This window comes from Pleurodeles waltl, chromosome 3_1 (genome assembly GCF_031143425.1).
Source record: "Pleurodeles waltl isolate 20211129_DDA chromosome 3_1, aPleWal1.hap1.20221129, whole genome shotgun sequence".
NCBI lineage: Eukaryota > Metazoa > Chordata > Amphibia > Caudata > Salamandridae > Pleurodeles > Pleurodeles waltl.
Window position 1 is genome coordinate 956978091 of NC_090440.1, and position 23242 is coordinate 957001332.

General features: G+C 43.0%; 1 protein-coding gene across 4 annotated transcripts in view; it reads right to left on the reverse strand.

Annotated features, from left to right (window-relative positions):
• Nucleotides 1-23242, reverse strand: part of FHL3 (four and a half LIM domains 3) — a 240107-nt gene that overhangs the window by 38802 nt on the left and 178063 nt on the right. For all 4 annotated transcript variants that reach the window (XM_069223975.1, XM_069223972.1, XM_069223973.1 and 1 more), the window contains 2 exons: nt 10759-10940; nt 7787-7961 (listed from right to left, as the gene is read on the reverse strand). In XM_069223975.1, coding sequence (XP_069080076.1) covers nt 7787-7961; nt 10759-10914 — 331 coding nt within the window. In that variant the 5' untranslated portion in view covers nt 10915-10940. The remainder of the gene's footprint in view (nt 1-7786; nt 7962-10758; nt 10941-23242) is intronic.

Sequence of the window (23242 nt, forward strand, 5' to 3'; positions counted from 1 at the left end):
GAGCCACCACGGTCGGACCACCGACATCCCCAGGCTGCTGCAAGCTGGCAGCCTGGCGGTCCCGGTGTTATCACATCCTCCAGGGCAGCTCTGCTTGCAGCGCCGCCCTGGGGATTAGGAGTCCCCTATCCGCCAGCCTTTCCATGGCGGTTCACACTGCCATGGAAAGGCTGGTGGAATGGGGGGCTCGGGGGAGGGCCACCCATCCCGCATTCCAAGGCCCGAATTCCGGGCAGTGGAAAGCGTGACAGGTGCTGCTGCACCCGCTGCACCCCTACATTGGCGCCGGCTCCATTAGAATAATGTTAGGCCCTGCGGTGAAGTCCTGTTAGGGCCGGCAGGGTTCAGGCTGCACAGGCGGTCTGAGGGCAGGAAGAGTTTGGCGGGCAGCCTCTGCCTCCTCCCAAACTCTTAATGCGAGCCATAGTTTGAGATGCAACATAGTGCTTCGAAGTATGCATGCAAGACACCTTACAGCACACTAATCTAATGGATAAAGATATAATCATCAACAGTTATTATAGGTGTGAACGTGAGAGGTGATGTGGTTCTAGAAGGCTGAACTCTTGCTCTACATGCAGTGTGAGCAACATAAAATAGAGCCCATACGTCAACGCCGGCGGTGAGCTGGCAGAAATAGGCACACCTAAGTGTGGTTCCAGAAAAGTGCTCAACTCTCTGGATTTTATGGCAGGTTCTCATTGAAAGACAAATATTTGTTCACAGCTCTCTTAATGTGGTGGAACAAGGACCAGTCACTCACCTTGACCTTTGAGAAAGTCTCTGGTCCTGTGAAAGCACATGGACAATGGCAATGAAAGGAATTTTCTAGACCTCTGTTGCTGATTAATCTGCTCACAAAGTGTGATAAAGAAGAGATTCTAAAACTAAGAAAGAAGAATGAGAAACAAGCCTGAATTTCCAAATTACGACCTGGCTCTCCCTTCAATATCAGCCTTTCGGAGAAACCACTGTCTTACAGGTAGACTGAAACTTACCAGACACTGCATGGACCCATAGATTAAATAATTCACACAGAATAAGGCCTCAACAAATGGCTGTATCTTTTAAGTAGGCAAAGAGCATCACCAGCAAGTGCTTCAATAAAGATAAACACATCCTACACGGAAAACCATCTACTATTCATCGCAGACACTGCCTGGGTAGGAGCATAAGCTCACACCCATATTACCACATATCCCACAGTCAATAACCAATCAAACTGTTACCCCACCAGGAACTCAAAAAAGGGTGATCAATCCTCCCTCATAAAATATAAAACAGGCCTACTAATGGTTTCCACTCCACCAAATATTGACACTTGTGTCCATCCCCAAATATACATAAAATCAAGTTTTGTAATTAAATACTTCTATTCGGGAGATCATGTTTAATAAGGGATAAAGAAATATTTGAAGCGCTATGTCTTTTAAAATTCCACTTTCTGTTGGTGAGACACTTCCTCTAGGAGAAGACATGCTCTAGTGGATAAACTGTCGGCTGAGAAAGCAGGAGACCTCGGATCAAACCCAGGGTTAACCACTAAACAAAACTGTGCGACTTTGGATCATAGTTTTGTCACCAAAATTGAAAGCACTTAAAAGTAGGCCAAATCTTTCATATTTAGTGCTATATGATAAAAGGGACAGCTGACCTGCTCAAAGGGAGAGCTCAACAAAGGCTTTATTAGATTTACACAAGCTTTTCATTACTTTAATTCACTTTCTGTCTCTTTATTTTTCTTGGATCTCTTCAATTCTTTTCCATTTATCTTCCTGTTTTTATTGAACACGAGCCACAAAGGACCTTCTGCTCTTTACAGCATGTGTCAGAGAGAAACAGAAAAAAAGAGGGAAGAGATTTGGCCACCGATAGCAACCTTGTGAAATGCTCTCTCAAAACGAAAAAAAATATTTCTTTGCTATGGTAGCTATCATGTCATTCTGATTTATATCTCTCCCAGCACACTGCTGTTTCCGAGTGGTTGCCTGCCAAAAGCTTAGTACAAATATTCACTGTAGCAGCAAGAAAGAAACTGGCGAAAAAAGGAAAGCGACTGAAACTTTTTAGGACTTCTAAAAGCTGCCAAACAAACAAAGAAATCCACACTGCTCCTGCTGATTCATTCCGACATTGTTTGACTTATTGTGGAATCAACTCGCAAGGCGCAAGCCATGAGACCAAGAGTAGGTGCTCCGTCTCCACAAGATGCTTCAGCAGATGCCATTAGAATGTCTCCTTGCTCAGTAGTAAGATGGCATCCCTTCCTTGCTCCTTTCCAAAGCAATATACCACAGCTTTGAGGCAGATATCCGAGGTGGGGAAACCTGCAGCTATGAGAAATATTATTAGAGTATAGTCCAAATAAATGGAGAACATAGCCCTGCACAACACCTACTCCAGAGAAAACAATGCACACCGACTCAAGAGGAAAGAATCTAAAGCCTGTGGACACTAACCCAAGTTGAGAACGCAACACCTTGATTCATATCTGCAAAGTAGATATAACAGCACAAGTTTCGGACATGCCTTCTCAAAAGAAAATGATGGTATTTATCTTCTCTACAGAAAAGAACTCTCACACTCTAAATACACCAACTAAAGAGGAAAGAAACAACTCCAGGCACAAAGGTTCAGAGGGGAAAAAAACAGTACTAATGAATCAGTCTTGATAAACATTTGCTCAAGAGGAGCAAACATAGTCCTGGGATTCATATACATACGAGGGGAAATGAGAGCCCTCAGATACACTTACTAAAGAGGAAACAGGACCATGGGAGATACCCAGAGGCGGCTCCCCAATGGGGAAGGAGCGTCGCTGCACTGGCTGAGCCAGAAGCTGAAAAATAGAACGATATTTTAATATTTTAATATTTTATTTTTCATCTGTTGGCTCCGCCAGCATGTGCAGAGTGGTGCTCGTCCATTGAAGGAGGAGGAGTGGAGTCAGTGCACTAAGTGCACATGTCAGTGTGGCAGACCATCTTAGGCTTCTCCAACTTGGCTGTGCAACACAACCTTGTTGTAAAAACTGCACAGACCCGAGTGCACTGTCTGAGCGGCAGACCAAGCCACTGAGACCATTCTTGATGCTGCTGTCATGCTAGATACAGCATGAGATCAGCACCAGGATTGTGTGGTAAGCCTGTGCTGGTGTCCCAGGGACTGCTGGGACAACATTGAGGGAAGAGGATTGAGGTGACTGGCGGCGGCAGCAGAAACAGGTACGTTTAAAAAATATATATATTATTTTATTCCCTCCCCACTGCCTGCCCCTGCTTTTGAGATTTGCAACAGCAGTTGCTGGAGACACCTGCTCAAGAAGTGAAATCACAGGCCTGGGACAGACCTACCCCCAAAAAAAATATATATACAGAGCACTGGGACACAGCTACACAAGAGCAGAAAAAGAGTCCCAGTGAACACCTTCACAAAGAGGGCAAAACAAGACTCTAGGACACACCTGCTGATGAAAGGAAAGCAGAGGCCTGGGACACAGCTACTCAATAAGGTAAATCAAAGTCCTGGGACACAGCTACAGAAGAGTGGAAGATCAGAACCATAGGACACACCTACTCAAGAGGAACAACAAACAACTGGCACATAACAGCTACAGAAGAAGGAATCCAGAGTCATGGGAAACATCGACACAAAATGAATGAAACATATTTTGATACATCCGCTCACAAAGAAAAATAAATATAATTTGGTGATAATTGTCTACTCAGGCTGCTCGCTTTTGGATTAATCTTCCTCGTCCTCTTTGATGCATTAAACAACTTCCTCCGTTCAGGAAAGCCTTAACAAGCTTTACACCATTTGTTATCAGCACCAGGAAACTTTTTTGGTGTCAGCAGAGCTTTAAAAGATTTTAAATTAAAAGTACAGTTGTGGCACTAGACTCAATCAATAAAAAGGAACCCACACACTTGTGACACCCACCAACGTACAAGTTAAGTAACAATAGCCTTAGCAACAACTGCTCAAGAGGATACTTTCTCAAGAATAAATAATTCACACCCTTTGGGCACATCTACTCAGGATGAACTAAGTTTCCCTGCTTCAAGACACCTTCTCAAAATGACAGCCTTACAACGATACCTGAACAATGGAAGGGAACCAGAGGTTTCTCATTTGACTTCCATAAGTAGAAAAAACCTAAAGTGTAGGAGACCTATCCGCTCAAAAGAACAGAAACAGTAGCCCTGCTCTTGCACATGCCTTCAAAAGGGCCGGGAACTACAATTACGAGACTTTTGTACACAGTAAGATTGCAGCTCTAGGTCTATTTAATCAGGAGGAAGGAAACCACTGTTTTATTATGTGTCTTTTAATTTGAGAAAGAAAACAAATATCAGACACAGCGATAAACTGAAACCACCAATCTGGCACCTTTACTCAGACAGAATGAAACCCAGACTATATACCTTTTCGGGGGAGATAAACCACATCTTTAGTTCACAACTTTTAAAGGGAGATAAGCCAAAGAACATGTATGCACCTTTTTGGAGGAAAGAAACAGCAACTCAGTGTCATATCTTAGAGTAAAGAAACAACACCTCCACTATGGACTTTCAGAGACGTGAAATCACAGCTTTGCTACCCCCAGAGAAACAACAACTCTTGTCTATACACACTCGAAGAGGAGAAAAGGCAATACTCTTGTACATGCCTTGCTGAAGAGAAACCACATTTTTTGTTCAGAACTTCTCAAAGGGACAGAAAGCTTGCCAGTCGTATAAGCCTTTTCACAGGTGAGAGGCCACACCTATAGTAGATGCCTTAAAGGATGAGAGAAACCACAGCTCTGAGTCAGACCTCAGTTAATAAAAACAGCAACCAGACTACCCACCTACTGAGATAAGAACAACCACAGCTCCGTTACAATTTATAGATGAGAGAAACCACAGCACCATAGCACACATCAGAAGGGAATAGTCAGATCTCGGAATGAAACCTTAGGTGGAACACATCACTTCTCGAATCTTTGATTCCCATCAATTATTTTCAATTTCTGACTTTTTAAAGCAAGCCTTTCCCATGATATAAAGCGAGTGTGTTACATCACATAACGTGATGGGAAAATATAATGTTCACATAGATTAAAAAGGTCATGTTATGCATTGTAACATGAAGTGTCCATGTTAGACTCCAAGATGTGAAGACGTTGTGTTATGCTCCATGATATAAAGAAATTATATCAGGTTAATTGACTTGAGAATGACACATATATTTCATGAAAATTAAAAAAAATCGTTATATCCCATTTAAGGCCAGTTCATGTTAGCTTCCTTGGGAACTATGTGTTTCTTAGGCTCGAAGTCACCTTTTGCTGTGTAACTTGCAGACTGCAACAAAAAGGTTTCGTCTCGAACATATCTAATGATGCTTAAAAACGCATACGAGGTGAAACACAATGGAAGACTTTGCATATGTTAACTAAGCACCTTTCACCAATTATTTCACTCTTCAAATATTGGAGATGATAATATTGCCCAGGTGATGGAAATATAACGAACTTATGGTTTCCAGATTCTTTCGTTTCAATGAAAATATTAGGTGTCAGTGTGGATGCAAGTTCCTCCTTAAGTAACGGACTCTATTCTCAATACAGAAGCTACTTCAGGAGGGCACTTAACCTTTAGAAGAGCCCCCCAAACATGTCATCTGTTTTCAAGCTCTGCTGCCTTAATTCATAACATGTATCATAGTGAGGCACATACATATTAAATATGACGTACTAAATGTTCCTCAGGCCTCTGACTTACTAAGAACGGGTGCTTCCAGAGGTCCTTTAGCACAAGCACAAAAATGAAGGCTAATTTCAAAGCATAAATAGCCTGGGTAGAAAATAAATATGCTCCTTTGATTACAGAAAGTGTACAAAGTAGGCTACATTTCTGTAACAATCTATCTTGGTATGTCGTACTCAAAGGACAGCATCATTAAAATGTGGCCCTGTGCACAACAAAATGACTAATTGCAGGTGAATAACATTTTCGGCAGGATCTGCTGAACGTGTATTTTTCTTTCTCAAGCTACTCATGTATTTTCAATCGTGTTGGAATCCTGTTTGTATCAATGTTAGCTAACAAGACAAACCAGCTATATAATAATGCACCAAAATTTGATGCTTTAACTTTTTAATATGTCCCACAATCTGCTTTACTCGGTTAAATAATTTACTGTTCCTTTCCCACATAAACCATAAATAAGACAAGCATTCTGCATACTCTGAACTTCAATTGTGGCCTAATCCCTGCAGCTTTAGTATGTCTCAGGCCTTGAAAAGTGCATAGTATGTTCCACAACAGGCGTACATGTAGCCGGGGCTCCTCGCAAGGCTTGATTATGAGGGGAGATCCAGGTGACACAAGCACAGCCCGTGTCTGACCTCCTGTGAGGCAGGAGCAAGGAAGGCTCCCTCTTCCATGGAACCAGCCTTCACTCTGGGCCCACACACTATTCTACATTCTAGGCGCAATAACTTGTGATTTGATAATGCAGGAGAGAAATTACTGCCCGGACTCTGTAATTCTGGCCCCAGTAATTCCAGACCACCGCAACACACCTAAATGGGGTCAAATGAGAATCCTGGAACTCGAGACTCTTAGCGGAACTACAGAGCAGAGCCACATTGGTGGAGTAAAACCCCACACACCGACAAGGCAGTATGATTTAACCATTGTGTAAAAAAAAAAAGCGAAAGGCCAATTTAGGCTCCATGCCCACTTAATGGGGTCAGCCCTCGATCTAGTGATGCTACTCACTGTGAATAAGACTGTTGCACTCAGCTTTAACCCACTTATTATGTGTTTTGGATAGTACAATTTCACAAGAGCCCAAATGAAGATGAGTTTTCGCTCATCAATTATTTGGGCTACAGAGGAATGAATAACAGACAACTAAAGTCACTATAAACCTTTGCCAAACCACTTAACCAACCCATCACTGGCAGCCATGACTATTTCCTAATGCTCTCTGACAAATCTAATGCTGCAGTCTGTCCTTTCTCACAAAGTCATAACATTCTGCCAGGGGCGTGACAAGGGGAGTGGAGACAGAGGTGACTTTATGACTCAAGCTCCATGATTTTCTGGGCCCCATGCTCCTTCAACAAAATTTATTTTATAGATTTATATTTTGAGCAGGCCTGCAGTTTTGTTAATAATAAGGCAGCTTACATGGCAAGAACACCAGGTGGTGCAAGATGTCGTATCTGCTGTATTTTTTCTTTCCCTGGAGGCAGTGCTTAGTTTGTAAATAAAAATGTGCCAGTGACCAAAGCCCTCCTCTTAAACTTGCGACTGCTGCAATTAAATGTGGGAACACGGAATACCGAGGCAGCATAATCCTGAAGCCATCTGGGGCCTTTTTAATCCATTTACAGCCACTCCCTGTCCCTTCAGCTCACTCTTGCAGCTTTCTGCTTTCTCCCACTGTAACGCTTTTTCTTCTTTCTCTTCCTCAGTCTTTCCCATATGTGACAGTTGCTCGCAGTAAATGCTTGAGGCAGAAGAATAAGCGCTGGCCCTCAAAACTAAGTGCCGGTGGTCCGCACCGGAAACATCAAGCACAAATTAAGCACTGCCTGGAGGAATTTTTTTTTATACTTACATACTTATGGCATCTTGCAAAATCAGAAAAAGCGGCCAGTCAACCCAGCATAAAATTCTTGGCCCAGGCCCTGAGAAAACCTCTGCAAACCTTCTAGCAGCTTGAATGAAACTCCAATAAGAGCAGCCGCCATTTTAGCCCCCTACTACAGCCTGTCAGGATAGCTTACCTGGCATGACAGTCTTATCACAGCTCACACATTTGGAGGAGAACTCGCTGCAGTAGCAGTCATTGCAAAGAAGTTCCTCATCTTGGCAAGTGAAGGGCTCGTCTGCCAGAGAGCGGTCGCAGCGGAAGCACCGGAAGCAGTGCTCGTGGTAATGGCGATCCTCGTAGTACAGCTCCTACCAGACGAGAAAAGGGGGAAAGATAGTTAGTTGGGTAAAAAAATACAATCAAGGTCTTTGATATTGGAAAAAAGCCTCCATTTTGTGGCAATGACATCAACAAAATGCAATGTTTGCAACGCTACCCAGATTCATCGGAATAATTGCAAAGAAGTGCACAGGTGGAAAAACCACGATCTGCGCACCAGAGGAATGTTTCGGTCTCACCTTTCCTTAGATGTAACTAGTAACATATGCTAGAGGGCGATCCAGTAGCTTGTCCAAGATCAAACAATGTTCAATGGGGGCACTAACTTGGGCCATGAAACACATGTTTACATTCCTTGACCGCCAAACCTCTCCTCTCCTTATACAATGTAAAACTAAAACACATGTCCATCGGAAGGGGAGGAGGGTTGTAAAAAATTGAGGCGGGCAGGATGGAGAGACCTGCAAAAAGTCTACAGCACTAGTGTAGTATTAAATCATGCTAGACAGATCTCATGTTACAAGCTAACACATCTGCCAGTTCTTGTGTGATCTGATTTTTCTAACCAGTATGGGAAAGAGAAAACCTCTTAATATTACTGTATTTATTGAAGCGTCAATGGCGAATCACACTCCAGTCTTTGCAATATACTGTTGCGTCAATGCCTTAGTGATCTTTGACGATTGTTTGTGTGGATGGCATAAACATTACTAATATAACCTTGAATCCACCATCCAAATACTCCCGCTTTTCTGTACTTTTTTTTACAGTGCCAAACGTGTCATCTTATGCAGCATCGGGGAATGGGGGTATTCAATATGCCTTGTGTCTTTTTACACTTGCTTAGACGAATTAAGGAAAGAATACATCATTTTGTCTTGTTGCATTACTAGGTTTAACAATCTCATTTACTAATACTTCATTCCTCTCCCAGTCCATCCTTTTCTACTTTAAAGGATGGCTTTGGGGGTCCAACAATGCAAATTCTCAACATCTCACTGATACCTGTATTTAAGGAAGGCCTTGCTATGTAAAATACAAGCCACCTGCTCTGTAAGCAAAGCACATAACTCTACTCTTCCACGAGAATGATCTCTACGGATGGCCAACATTGGTTAATTAGAGCTGATCCATGCCTGAATTTCATGATATCTACATGCAAAAAAAAACACATAAAAATCTATTTAAATATGAATAATTTCAGTAGTTCGTAGTTATCCTGAAAATATGGCATGGGTCTTGCCTTCGTTGATCACAGGTTACCGCTGCTATGCTCTCAAATTCACACAGGCAACAATCTAGTTTCACAGAAATAGCCTGATGCCTGGCAAACTGATATTCAGAGTCTGATCTCACTCTTCCTGTTTTCATTTGATCAGATCTCTGGTCCCAATTGTGAACTTTTTAAATGAGTTTGTTTTCGCAAGGCCGGTGTGCATACAAGACAGAAATTGTACAATATAGACAAGGGAGTTATTAAATCTTCCTTAATTTGAAATATGCTAATTTCTTCACCTCCTTAAAGCAATAACTACGGACTAACCGTCGGTTATCCGCTTTGCATCAAAGACTGTTGAATGGAGGTACCTTCATCATAGGGAATGTAACTCTACAAAATATTAATATTGTAGTCGTAATAATGATTATATTATTAATAATACGAATAATAATAATAATAATAATAATACTAATAATAATAATAATAATACCAATAATAATGTGAATATGAATAATAATCATTATTATTATAGTTTTGCAATATAAATGGCAACTCCTAATATTATCTAGTTTAACTGTGCTCAGTTATCAGCCTGAGGAATTAACAGATTAGTTGATTCTGCCAGATTCAAACATGCACACCAGACGTTAGCAGGAACATTTAACTCAATTGGCCATCGTGAATGAAAGTGTGCCATGGCCCCAGTACTCCTCACCAATGTGACACATCAGTTACCTTATTTCAGAATATGCCCAACTGGCAGTGTTTATAGTTTTTGTGATGGGGTGCACCAATACAGAAAAAGGCACAGCTCCATTTATCCGTAGCAGGGTGGACCCTACCAAACTCATTAGACATATTTGCGAGGAACAATCACCAGTGGAGGTGGGGATCAATCCCCCATATCTAAAAGGCAAACACTTATAACAAAACCAATTAATGATGAACTAACGTGGCTCCATTCTGAGTCTTAAAGCAGTTCCCTTTATCAGGTGCCAGGTGGCCAGCCTTGCAGCAACTCAGTTCATGGTGCCACCATTCGAGGCTTCAAAAGATGCCCGAAGAACCTGTGATAAAACCAGCCATAAGGATCAAAGGGCCTGGAATACTACAAGGCAACCCAAACCATGCCAAGGACAATACTACCCTCTCATTGGTTCCTTGTGTCTCTGGTGGTTTATTCGCATATCGCTAACAAAACCCTCTTTAGGAAAAAGAAGCTGATGTATTAGGCAGACATAACTTTGGCTAAACATTTAAATATATAGCTCATTTTGAAATCATCAAACATTACTGTGATGTTTGGCCTGAAGGAAACATAAAGAACTTTGCTAGTAATTACATGAACAATTTTGTTGAATTATCTGCAGCAAGTGTCATGCTTTAAAGTCTTTGGAGTCATTAAGTGGAATATTACTTATTGCTTCTTTGCGCAAACAAGACTCCTTCTTTCACATGGTGATACATGTTCAACAGAGGGTAGGTTCAAGTGGGATGGAGGTGTATCCCCAAACCCTTGGATCATTTCTTCCACCAACACAAGAGCGACATAAATAAAAGAAACCTTGACTGTTAATTTAGAGCTGCCTGGGATTTGTCACACTTACCCTCGCATCATGGCCAATCAGCTCCTTGCATTCATCACAGGTGTTGGCAAAATGGCTGTCATAACAGGGGATGCAGTAAGGGCCTTCTTCCATCTGAATGTACTTCCTTCCATACAAGGACTCTTTGCAGTTGTCGCAGTCGAATGGCTCGCTCATGGCTATGGTGTCTTTGTCCCGCTCCTCTGGAAAAAGCACAATGACATAAGACTGATATGTTAATTCTCAATTGTTTGCTATGAGAAGCTTTAGGTCACGGAAAAGTTTTATTCAGACAAATATGTCTATAGAACCCTAATACATATATGTACATTAAAAACATTACTAAAATACTATAAATATTTTTATCGAATTTAGCAACTCAGTGCAATTGTTACATTAAAAAAATTACATATTGGTTAAGAGATCTAGAGCAGACAATCAGGAGCAGTGGATCAAGTAAAAATACCGTATTTACAGATAAAGTGTTTAGTATTTTTTCCAAATATCCTTACGGTGCAAACAATCAATTTTATACACACCTGCTAAGGTATATTTGGCATTCAGTAAGCAGGGACAATATAGCACATTCATATGTATCTTACCACAAAGTTCGGGAATTGAAATGATAGGGTTACTACCTAACCTAAACTTTAATACTCTTGACCACAATATATGATTGGGTAAATTATATACACATTGAAATGGATAATTACTGCTCATCCTTCCTATCGTCAGTTTTATTAAAGGTTTATGTAACAGATTTTTGGGAAATTTTGAATAAGCAGATTATTTAATACTCATTTAGGGGGAAAGTTCCTCATCTCCTTATGCATGTCTTTATACACCTTAATTTTCATTACAGACAATGCTCAGCTTCTTTCACTGCTTATTCCCTCAGTCCAACACACGTAAGATAAAAAAAAAAAAAAAAACATTTATACACTTGCTAACCTACTTGCCCTTAGAAGCTGCTCATTTCTGCTCCTCAATTTTATCCTTATATTTTACATTGGGTTCACACTCATATTTGACACAAATTTTACAACTGTCCACATAACAATCCATTCAAGGAACAAACTCATGAGGTATTATGCACCGGCATGCTCTGCAATAAAGCTGTGCCATCAAGGTATGCACATATACAATGTCTTGTTATGCCTGTGATCCAAAATTAACTCTATATAATACAGGGCGCAATGACGAAGTAGCGTCACCCCCCTGGCTAAGCCAGGAGATGAAAGATAAAACAATATTTAATTACCATTTTATCTTTCATCTTCTGACTCAGCCAGCAGTGTGTTCAGGGTGGAGCGGGGATGGGCTGTGGGAGTGCACTAAGTGTGGGTGTGTGTTTGGCCGGCCGTCTCAGGCGACTAAACATGCATGCGCACTTAGGTTTCTCCAGCCTGGGTGTATGCATAGCCGGGCTCGAGAAAAAGCACAGACAATAGGCTTTTGTCTGAGCAGCACTCTGAGCTGCTCAGTCCAATCCTGACACTGCTTACATCCTATGTTTAGCATGTAAACAGCGCCAGGATTGATGGGGAGCCTGTGCTGGTGTCACTGCAAATGCCGAGACACCACAAGAAGACCAGAGGAGCAATACGGCTGAAGGTGGCGGCGGAAATAATGGGAAAAAGTCAATTACAAAAAAATAATTATATATGTTTTATTTATCCCCTCTCCCACCCATGTCCCTCCCTCCGCCCCTCCCCTTATGATTTGTGGCCACTGGTGTAATATGGTGCAAGGTTAAAAGACAGAATATCTCTAAATCAATACTCATTCATATACAGATGCCCTGATTGTTAAAACATTGTGGGTTTTTAGGGGGTGGCTAAAAAGGAGCCACATGGTCTACTGTCACATTCTTCGTCTTTCCATCCTACCCTGTCTTCATCCAGGTTCCTGCAATATAAAACTATAAAAAACCCACAAGAGTGAAATACACAAGGAACTACAAAGCACTGTTTGTTTAACAAACCAGCAATGTATTTGCACTACAACTGAAGGGATCTCGCAAAATGTGGTTATAATCTGGCAACAAAATGCTTCAGCATGCTGCAGAAGCAGCAAAATAATCTAGTTTCCAAAGCTCAACCATTGCAAATTTGGCACAAGGAGTTGCAAATAGTCTTGATGCTCCAGCGGATGGAGATTGTGTGTTTTTCGAATTTCGACTTCAACAACTGTCATCACACAAGACACCAGTCTTCTCAAGTAAAGCAGAGGAGGCACAAGACATAGTGAAAAACCAGCTTCTTTGTGACCAGTGACTAAAAGGCAGAGGAACAGATGAACAACGCTGTCATCAACTGCTGTTTTTCCTCTTCATTTTATTGTTCGTGCATTAATGTCCAGCAGGTGTTCTATGAAAATGTATACTGGCTCCTCCAGTAACTGCCCTTGAAACGCACAGTGCTGTCTTTGAGGTAGTTTCCTTTCAGATTTGTATCTTGGTACAGCGAAGGTAATTAAATAACAAATCAGCCCTGTTAGAAATGGGGTCTCTCGTTGGCAGTCGATTTACACCCTGTCCAAGTAGGGACCCTCAGTCTAGTCAGGGTAAGGGAAATACCTAGATCAGATAACCGCTGCTCACCATCTTGATAGCTTGGCACGAGCAGTCGGGCTTATGTCAGAAGCAATGTGTGAAGCATTTGCAAATAACACACAGTAATACAGTGAAAACACCACAAAAGGACACCACACCAGTTTTAGAGAAATAGCCAAAATGTATCTGTGTAAAACAAGAACAAAATGACAAAAATTCAACATACAGTAATAAAAATAGGAATTGTGCAAGAATTACTTTAAAATACAGATCTTTCAAGTGGATAGCTTCGTTTGGGGCTATCACGGCTTTGTGAACAACAAATTCAACAGTTCAGGCCAGCCGCGGGGTCGAGGGACAGCTACAGTGTCAGGAAGACCCACAAACAGTACCATGGAAGTGTAGGGTGTTGTGATCCTCGTGATGAGATCCAAAGTGAGACGTCGCTGGTGTCGGAAGGCGTCTGTGGGCATCGGTTACAGAATTCAGTGTAGGGATGGTCGAGCCCCTGAAGTCACACACATTGCAGATCGAACTCTGGGCTGATGATGAAGTCAGGAGCGCTGGCGTTTATGGCGTCTGGCTGCGGTGTGAAGCGGGACAATGCGGCATGCGGGGCCCACAAGTCACAGTGCAGGCAGCGGCGTCAGTGGGACTAGGGTTGTGGTGTGAAGAGGGGTGGTGTGACTTGCGGTGTCTCCAGGTCACAGTGCAGGCAGCGGTATTGGTGAAGGGATGTCATTGGCAGGCCCAAGGCAGCAGTATGAAGTGGGGCGGGCTTCTTGCGGCACCCATGGGTCACAGTGCCGCTAGGAGCGTCTGTTGACTATGCTGGAGTCGATGGTGCTGGTTCAGTGGACCAGGGCTGCTGTGCAGGATAGCACAGTGCTTTGTGTATCTCACAAGTGGTATCCTTAGGCCACGGTGCAGGCAGCAGCGTCTGGTTCAGTGTAGTGTTGTCGTCAAGGATACTAAGGCAGCGTGGTAACAATGGCGATGCTGAGTGTGGGGCCCACAGGTGACAGTGCAAGTAGCAGCTGGGTGACGGTGTCAGCGTCAGTGAGACCTGGGTTGTGGTGCGAATCGGGACATGCCTCCGTGCGTCAGTGTCAGGTCACGGTGCAGGCAGTGGCATCATTGACGGCGTTCCTGTGGTTTTTCCTCTGGTGCAGCATAAAACACACAGTTCCCAGTGCTGTAGGCAGATGAACCTGAAGTCTTTGATATCCCTGCAGGACACACAGCAAAGTTGAGTCTTTGTCCTCTCCACAGCAGAAACAGCAACTGCAGGCCAACCCAGCAAAGTGCACACAGCAAAGGGGCAGTACTCCTCCTCCTGCTCCTCTTCTCGGCAGAGGTTCCTTTTGATCCAGAAGTGTTCTAAAAGTCTGGGGTTTTGGGTCCACTACTTATACACATTAATGCTTTTGAAGTAGGCAAACTACAAAGGAAAGTCTCTATTGTTCACAAGATCCTCCCTTGCCCAGGCCAGGCCCCAGACACACTCCAGGGGATCGGAGACTGCATTGTGTGAGGACAGACACAGACCTTTCAGGTGCAGGTGTCAGCTCCTCCCTCCCCACTCTAGCCCAGGAGACTCATCAGGATATGCAGGACAGACTGCACTTCCCTTTGTGTCACTGTCTAGAGGGAATTCACAAACAGCCCAACTGTCAGTCTGACTCAGATGTGGTTTCCACAGGCAGTCACAGAATGGTTAAGCAAGAAAATGCTCACTTTCTAAAAGTGGTATTTTCAACCAGACAATCTAAAAACCAACTCTACCAAAAGATGTATTTTTAAATTGAGAGTTCAGAGACCCCAAACTCCACATCTCCACCTGATCCCAATGGGAAATTATACTTAAGGGGAATTTAAATGCATTCCCCATGTTAACCTATGAGAGAGATAGGCCTTGCAATAGGGAAGACAGAATTTGGCAGTATTTCACTATGAGGACATGTACAACACACCAGTACATGTCCTACCTTTTAAATACACCGCCTCTTGCTCATGGGGCTACCTAGGGCCTACGTCAGGTGTGACTTACATGTAATAAAAGAGAAGGATTAGGACTGGCAAGTGGGTGCACTTGCCAGGTCGAACTGGCAGTGCAGAACTGCACAAACTGCAGTGGCAGGTCTGAGACATGTTTACAGGGCAACATGTGTGGGTGGCACAATCAGTGCTGAAGGCCCACTTGTAGCATTTGATTTACAGGCCCTGGGCACCTCTAGTGCACTTTACTAGGGACTTACAACAGAAACACTGTGTTACCAAAATTGTGGAGTCGATATTAAGGACGAATGCATTTACTTACTTCTTATTCAATGGCTTGCCTTCCTTTTCTTGAGTGTGTCCTTCCCTTGGAGCATTGCCTCTTTAACAACATTTTGATTGAATGACTTGGATTCTTCCACTGCTCACATTCCAGAAACTACATTTTTCCTTTTGCTTTCAGAACGCCCTGCAAGTGCATTTTTGGGCTCTCTCTCTCATGAGTTGCTTCACCCAAGCATAGGGTGACCAGACGTTCCAGATTTGCCCAGACAGTCCTGGTTTTTCAATGACTGCCCCGGTGTCCCGACAATTATTGCAAAAGTAGATACATGTCCCAGTTTTGAGAGAGGGTCTGCTGAGCAAGCACATTTATCACTATGCTCTGAAGGCTCACATTTTAACTGACCCTCTCATGGCACCAAGGCCAGAAATGTGTGTAAAAGACACTCCTGCTGTGCTGCCTGAAAATGAAAGACTTTCTTGGCCAGCCATATTATTATATAAATATATCTATAGCCATTGACATAGAAATAGGACTTGATATTACCACTGGACAGTGCAGTCAGCATTTAGTCCTATTTCTATGTCAATGGCTATCGCGTTTTTTTATTTGAGAAATCTGGTCACCCTTCTCAGACACTCTCACCATGCACTCAGAGTTGATCCCTTATCCCTCTCCATTGCTTTCTTCACTCCTCCCTGTCTTGTTTGTTAATTATTTTTTTCAGTGACTTTCCCGGAGCCCAGCCTCAAGAGTCTTTGTTGCTTCGTCAGCCCCCACCTTCCTATTCACCCCACACACTCCTCACTTGGCCCCCAAAACCCTAGTGCTCCGTACATATTTTTATTAATTTACTTTTAATTTAAGACGCCCTGATGCTGCCATTTAATGCTGGGTTCATTCCACAGTGTAAAATGCTCTTTCTTGCAACTAAAATAACTTTTTAAATAAACTGATCCACATAGTGGCCCATCATCTTGAATCAGTGGTTAAATAAACAAAAATATGTCACCCCCCATTCCCTAGCTGAGTGTATGCATGATGATGCATGTACGTGCATATGTCATCATGCATATGTGCACATCAGAAATGAGTCGGCTGTCATCAATCAGCATTGTCATCGTGCATTTTTCCTCCTTGTTTTGCTGATGCTGCACAGCAAAAAGTTGAATGACGTTGCCAATACTTGCGTTTAATAAGCATCTTACTGAATCACCACAATCGCATATGGCATCATGTAGCCTTGTATTGGTGAGTTTATAGTGAAGTGCCCTCACAAAGAGAACCACTCAAAGGCAACAAATGTACCACTGTAATTTTCTGCTGGTCTTGATCCCGTCCAACTTGTGGAAGCTTGAAGGTGACAAGTCAGTGGTAATCCGAGTGAGCTCAATACGGCTTATGAATACCACTGGTCATTTATGCCAACAACCACAGACAGGCTTGCTGATTTAAGTATGTGCTTAAATTTAAATTCAGGCACAAGGTCCGAGTCATTCAAGTCCTATCTATGAATGATCCAGCCAAGAACTCTTTAATGTGAACTGTAATGCACCTCGCACTCTATTAACTAGAACAGTCATCTCTGACTGCACATGATCAGGTGTCACTGACGTGTTCCGTCTCGAGCGTGACCGAACAGGAAGATATCATAGCCTCCCTTGTGTAATTAAAACGCCAGGTGCTAACGCGTTCAAATGAGAAATACATATCTGGACGCTTTCCTTCCCGTCCTTATTGTGAGTTAGTAATTCAGGAAACCACCATGTAATCATTGCCTTTCAGCCAAGGGAAGATTTGTTTTTTAGCCAACAAGCACGAGCTAGGAAGTCTTGGTTCAGACTTAAAGTTGTTTGAATGTGACCATCACAGAGATACCACATCATCATTTTACCAATACACCATCTACTTTGTAATTAATGTACATCAGGACAGATGCATTGATCTAACCCTATCGCTCATCCTAAACCTAAAACATTCCCTACCCATAACGCACACACTCATTCTAACCCGACCCTTACACTACCCTAATCTTAACTCAAAGCCCCAAACTAAGCATAACAGTAGCCGTCACCCTATGCCTAATCCTACAAACTACCCTCTGCATACAACTAACACCCACACCCCTTCTAATTCTACTCCTACCTTTTACGCTACCCTAACCCGAAGTCCAAAACTGAGCCTAATCCTACCCATTGTCCAAACATAACCATATACCTTACACTAACCCTAGGCCGAGACCTACCACCACTTTTTACCCCAATCCTATCTGTGCTAATGTACTTGAGTCATGGTACGTCGATGTAGTGGGTTTGATGTAGTAGGGGTACACTCCTATGATACTAGTCTGACACCATCATGGCGTCATTTCAAATACCAGTTACTGGATTGATTTACCAGGAAAAGTCCACTGAGCGATTAGTCAAACTATCCGATCCTGTAGAAAATTATCTGCAGACCCTAAGCTTTATAGAAGAGTCAGGATGATCAGACTAAGAGAAGCTTCTAGACAGCAGTATAAAGCTCTAATGTTTTCTTGCCACTTTTGGACTTTACCCACCATGGGTTTGCACATCAGGGCCTACTGCCTGTTCCTTAGTCCCAGGATAACAATCTATGAGGTATCTTTGTCATTGATTAATTTGAGAAAGTAATTGTAGGCGGGCCCGCCAGCACTAATTTGTGGGGCCGGTACGTATATTTCCTCATCAGAATTTGACCCAGTGAAAGACAGAGGAAAAGACAAATGGAGGAAATATGGAGGAAGAGAAAGCTTGAAAATAAGGGATTAACAAGAATCTGAAAGAGTGATATAAAAGGACAAGGAGTGCCCGGTGGTGAATGAAAATGGCATGAGGCATAATCAAGACTACTAAGCCTTAGCATTCGCCACCCCTGAAGTTGGATAGGGCCATTCACAGGCTTTTGAGCCCAATGTCGAGCTCCAACACATCCTTTTACAAATCAAGCACTGACCTTTGTTGTACTGACTAGAGACTGAAAATCAAAAGTCTTCAAGCTCTTTAATGCAATGCTCACCCACGTAAAGAAATGTAATCAGAGCCCGCTCCGTCGAACTGCAAACATTTTATTTTATAATTACTCGATAGAGTCGACAACTCAACGCATATTTACTAATTCAACACTATGGTCTTCATTATGACCCTGGCGATCTTCTGACTGCCGGCCCCACGGTGGAGGTCTCACTGCCGAAGATGCCACATTATGATTGTGGCGGGTTGGCCTCTGCTAACCCGCCACCTCCCCGCATGTACCACCAGGGCAGTTGGACCCGCCGGTCCGGAGATTAGCATCTCCGGCCCAGCAGTCCAATGAAGACCGCCAGCGGTATTAGGAGTCGGCTTCTCTCCAGGGGTCCCGCGGCTGTTGCACCGCCAAGAAAACCCTGGCAGAAAGGCTACCGGTGACAGGAAATGTCTTTCCTGTCACCAGCAGACGACTCCCTCCCCCCCCCCAGCAACCATAATACCCCCATCCTCCCTCCATACCAGAACCCCCTACCAGAACAGCTCCCCCTGCCCTTCTAGTAGAGCGCCACCCTCCCACCACCCCCCATACAACCACACGCATACAGACACCCACACCGCAAACACTCATTCATGCACCTCGCATACACTCATCCACGCACCCCAGATACACTCATTCACCAACACTGACATACACGCATTCACTCACAAGCATCCATACATGCATTCACTTCAACATTCATACACGCATTCAACCACTCATACACACATGCATACACACATACACACACAACACCCCCCACCCTCCCGCCCCCATCCCCTGTCGAACGCCTGACTTACCTTGACTGGCGAGGAGGTTGTCTGGCAGGGAACGGGTGCTTTCACCACCGGCAGCGTCCCGCCATCAGGACAACGCCAGGCTGGTGGAGTCCTTTTGGTGGGGCGGGCTGGTGTTGGAACCACCCATGTGCCTCCGACTGCCAGCACAACTACTGGAGGATTTCCACCCAAAATGTGGCGGAAATCCTTCAGTACTTGTAATATGGTGGTCAGAAGGCCACCAGCACGGGCGGTCTTTTGGCGCCCTTGGCTTTGGCTGTCTTGTAAGAAGACCTCCAAAGTCGTAATGAGGGTCTAAGTTATATTCACTTATTGCTTTTAAAATGTAATCACATACATCACTTGAAACAGGATATTGACAGCCTGGTCTCCCTAAAGTGCAAAAGTATCCACAGTGTGATATTTTCTCAGAAATGGAGATGGTGGGGCTTTGGACAGTTATGTGGGCTCGCCTCCCCCTTGACACTTACTTCCATCCAGATAATGAGTGACTTAATTATACTTACACCAGATCATATAAACCAGAGTTCTGTGAACAGCACTGCATGTTTACAGAGTAGTACAGGTGGGAGAGAAACACATCAAGCAGAAATAACTCATCTACTTTTGTTTATTTTTTAATCTGCATTGTGGTATTACAGTCCTAGATTTATGTTGAAAAAACAAAGCTAAGATAGAAACAGGACAGAATATAGTATTTACGCCAGTCCTAGAAAACCTGAAACAAAGAAGCTCTAATTTTAATTGATTCTTGTCCAAAAACAATATCATACTAGACCAATATCTCCAAAAACAAAATGAGTCACACAAGATTAGATGTGATGTTTATGCGTCCTTCCCCAAAACCATAAGGAGACCAAGACTTGCAACCTCGCCAAGAATTCCAACCAACCAATGACTGCTCTGGAAAACGAAGAATGGCCCCCTGGGACAAGGGGAGGATGTGGATATGCACACACCTCACAATCTTAACTTCTACAAGCTACGATCACGTCGAGGTCTCTTTATGGAGACTAAAACTACCAAAAACCAATGAGCACAGTGACTAGAGTACATGGAGGCCCCATAGTGAACAAAAAAAATCAATACCCCCCAGTAGTGAACAAAAAATAAAAGTGTTTAAATAAACAGAAAAAACGGAGAAAACGACTAACTAAAACTATATTTTAATTCATACATAACAAATGTAGATTTCCGTGCACACAGAGTTATAAGCTGGCCAAGAAAGTACACCTTATACAACAAAAGTCTTAACTATACGAACAAATCTATACAGGGTTACTTAAGGAAACAAAAAGAGTACTTACTAGCTCTAAGGAGCAGGCAAGAAAGAGGCAATTGGGATAATCGTAAGGCGTTTTGTTGGGAAAATAATGCTGCATTCTTATGAATTCATTTCAATGTGCTTTTAGCGGCTTTGAAGAGGCATGTGGAGAGACCCTGCAGACAAGGCAGTCAGTGCCTCGTGTATTAAAATCAGGAAGCACCGGCAGAGGAAGAGGCCATCCAAAAATACACATTCCAACGCTGTAGCTACAGTTCCTTGGTTCAAAGAGATTATAGCAGATGGACTGTGGCAATCACAGCTTCCTGTCGGCTCCTCTGCTATTTTGGTTTCTGTAGTTTCCTCTGTTTGTAATATTTAAGAGGAAGACACATTTTTTGGGACTCTGAAGCCCAATAAACACTGTGCTACTGGTCAGGAATATCGCTCTTAAAACGATGTATAGAATGCTTGAATTAATTCAGCCGCTAGTAACTATTTGGAGCTGCGTTTCAGTCCATTGTTCTTTAGGCCACTCTGGGCACAGATCAGCCATATGCAAATCAGACTTAGTCCTGCTCCAATAGGAACATTCCAGCTGGAAGAGTCAGGCCAATGGCTGGGCAATGGAAACAACCAAGATGGATTTCGGCCGATTTGTGTATCACCAATGAGAGCTTGAATTCAATGCAAACCAGCATGCGACCGTGCCTGGGCATTCCTGCCAAACTTAATGGTTTTTGCTCAGAGAAACAACTTGTCATTTCATTCTTTACACAACTCTGCAAATATTCTAGGGTTTCTTATTATTGAAGTGGGTAGAGAACGTCCAAAAATATGTCACAATTGTTGCAAAATTCAGAGGAAATCTATAAATCAATAAATAAAGCATGCTATCAATTTCTTGTCACAAACACGTATTGTGTTAACGGCCATTGCCAACATGTGCTTTAAGCCCTCATCCCCTAAACCCCTTCAAGCACTGATGTTAACATTGCAACTGCCCATTAAGTATTTATACATGGGCAATTTCTGTTTGTTGACATGGAAATCACCATGGTATTTTTACCCCCAAAATCATCGTTTGTTTGCACATTTAGTTTGTGTTGCTACAATGCTCACTTACGTTTGAAATACCTACATGTCCCCACTATAAGAGTCTGTAAAAACATATCCCCAGGATATCATTAATTGTCTGCTTATTAATGCACAATAGTGTCCCGAGGACGTCAAGCAATAATCGAATTGCCTTTTCTATTCACTTTATTTTGAATGTTGCTATTGGGAGTGCTGTGCAATAGTAGAAACAGGTATGTGAAATAGATAAGACTTCAACTTTTAGAAGAAGCGGGGTAGAGGAGAGAAATGTATCTTCCACCAATCTCTCCTTGGCGATGTCCCAGAAACACTTGCCACCAACAGAGCAGTTGCCTGAGATACATGGACAGATAGAGTTACACTGCTTGCCATATTTATGTAACGCTTCAGAGCCTGCCTGGGTCTTGATGCTCTCCAATATGCATTGAGATTCTGGAAGCCCTTTTTGGAGTGCAAGGCTGAAAAGGAGCACTGGCAGGGGCGTAGCTTAGTGGGATTCGGGAGTTGTGAATCTCAAATTTCCCCATTAAAAAAAGGAGTGGTGGGCTGCTGGGTGGAAGGGTGAGATGATCAAGGTTCGGGATGGACTGTTTTTGTGAGGAACAGGGTCAGTACTGATTTGCTTCAGGAGGTTTGAGAATTTAAAAGTGTGCTGATATGTGATAATGAAGAAAAGGGAGGCTCTGGCAAATAAAATATGTGCCAAGGATCACACAATTTGGGCAACCAGGGAAGGAGGTTTTCATTTCAGGTTACCTGATTTCACATTTTGAAATCCAGCCACAGGATACTTGTCTTGGCCTATCTCTCTCTATCACAGTTCACTGTGTTGTCTTTCATTCTTACTTCATCACCAGAAAAATCAACACCAACAGCAGACATGACTCACAGACCTCAGACCAAACTACCTCACCAAGAATGCACTTATTTGGGGGGTGTCACACCCGAAACACTTCCCTTGATGGTGTGGCCCCGAGTGCTGTTTGCAGATTGGCCAATATGGGAGGGGTTGTCTGAGGTGCCTTTAAGCTTGGGGATGTGCTCTAAACATGGAGCAGTGGTATCGCTGCGCTTAAGCATAAGGTAGTGCGGAACAGTCTGAGAATAGATGCATCTATGCATGCTGACTCCTACTTATTTGGTGTTAATTATACCAAAGTAGTTGTTGACACGTGTAAAGCTTAGATTGGCACAGCTCTCAGTACCATTGAAGATTTAATCCACCAGCCTTAATGCCATAACCTTCACAAGCACTAAAGCAGAAGCCATTTGAGGGGGTTCAGCTCACAAAGAGTGCAGCATATGCTCTTTTACATGTGGTACCACAAGCCATTGATGCAGTATAGCAAGGCGACAATATTAACTTGTAAGTTTCCCGGACTATTGTGCATCATGTCAGCATTGCGCAGCTGGTTTGATGATTCACATCGAAACAAGTACTGAAGGAATGGAGAGCTGGTAAAATAAACACGTGAACCGTG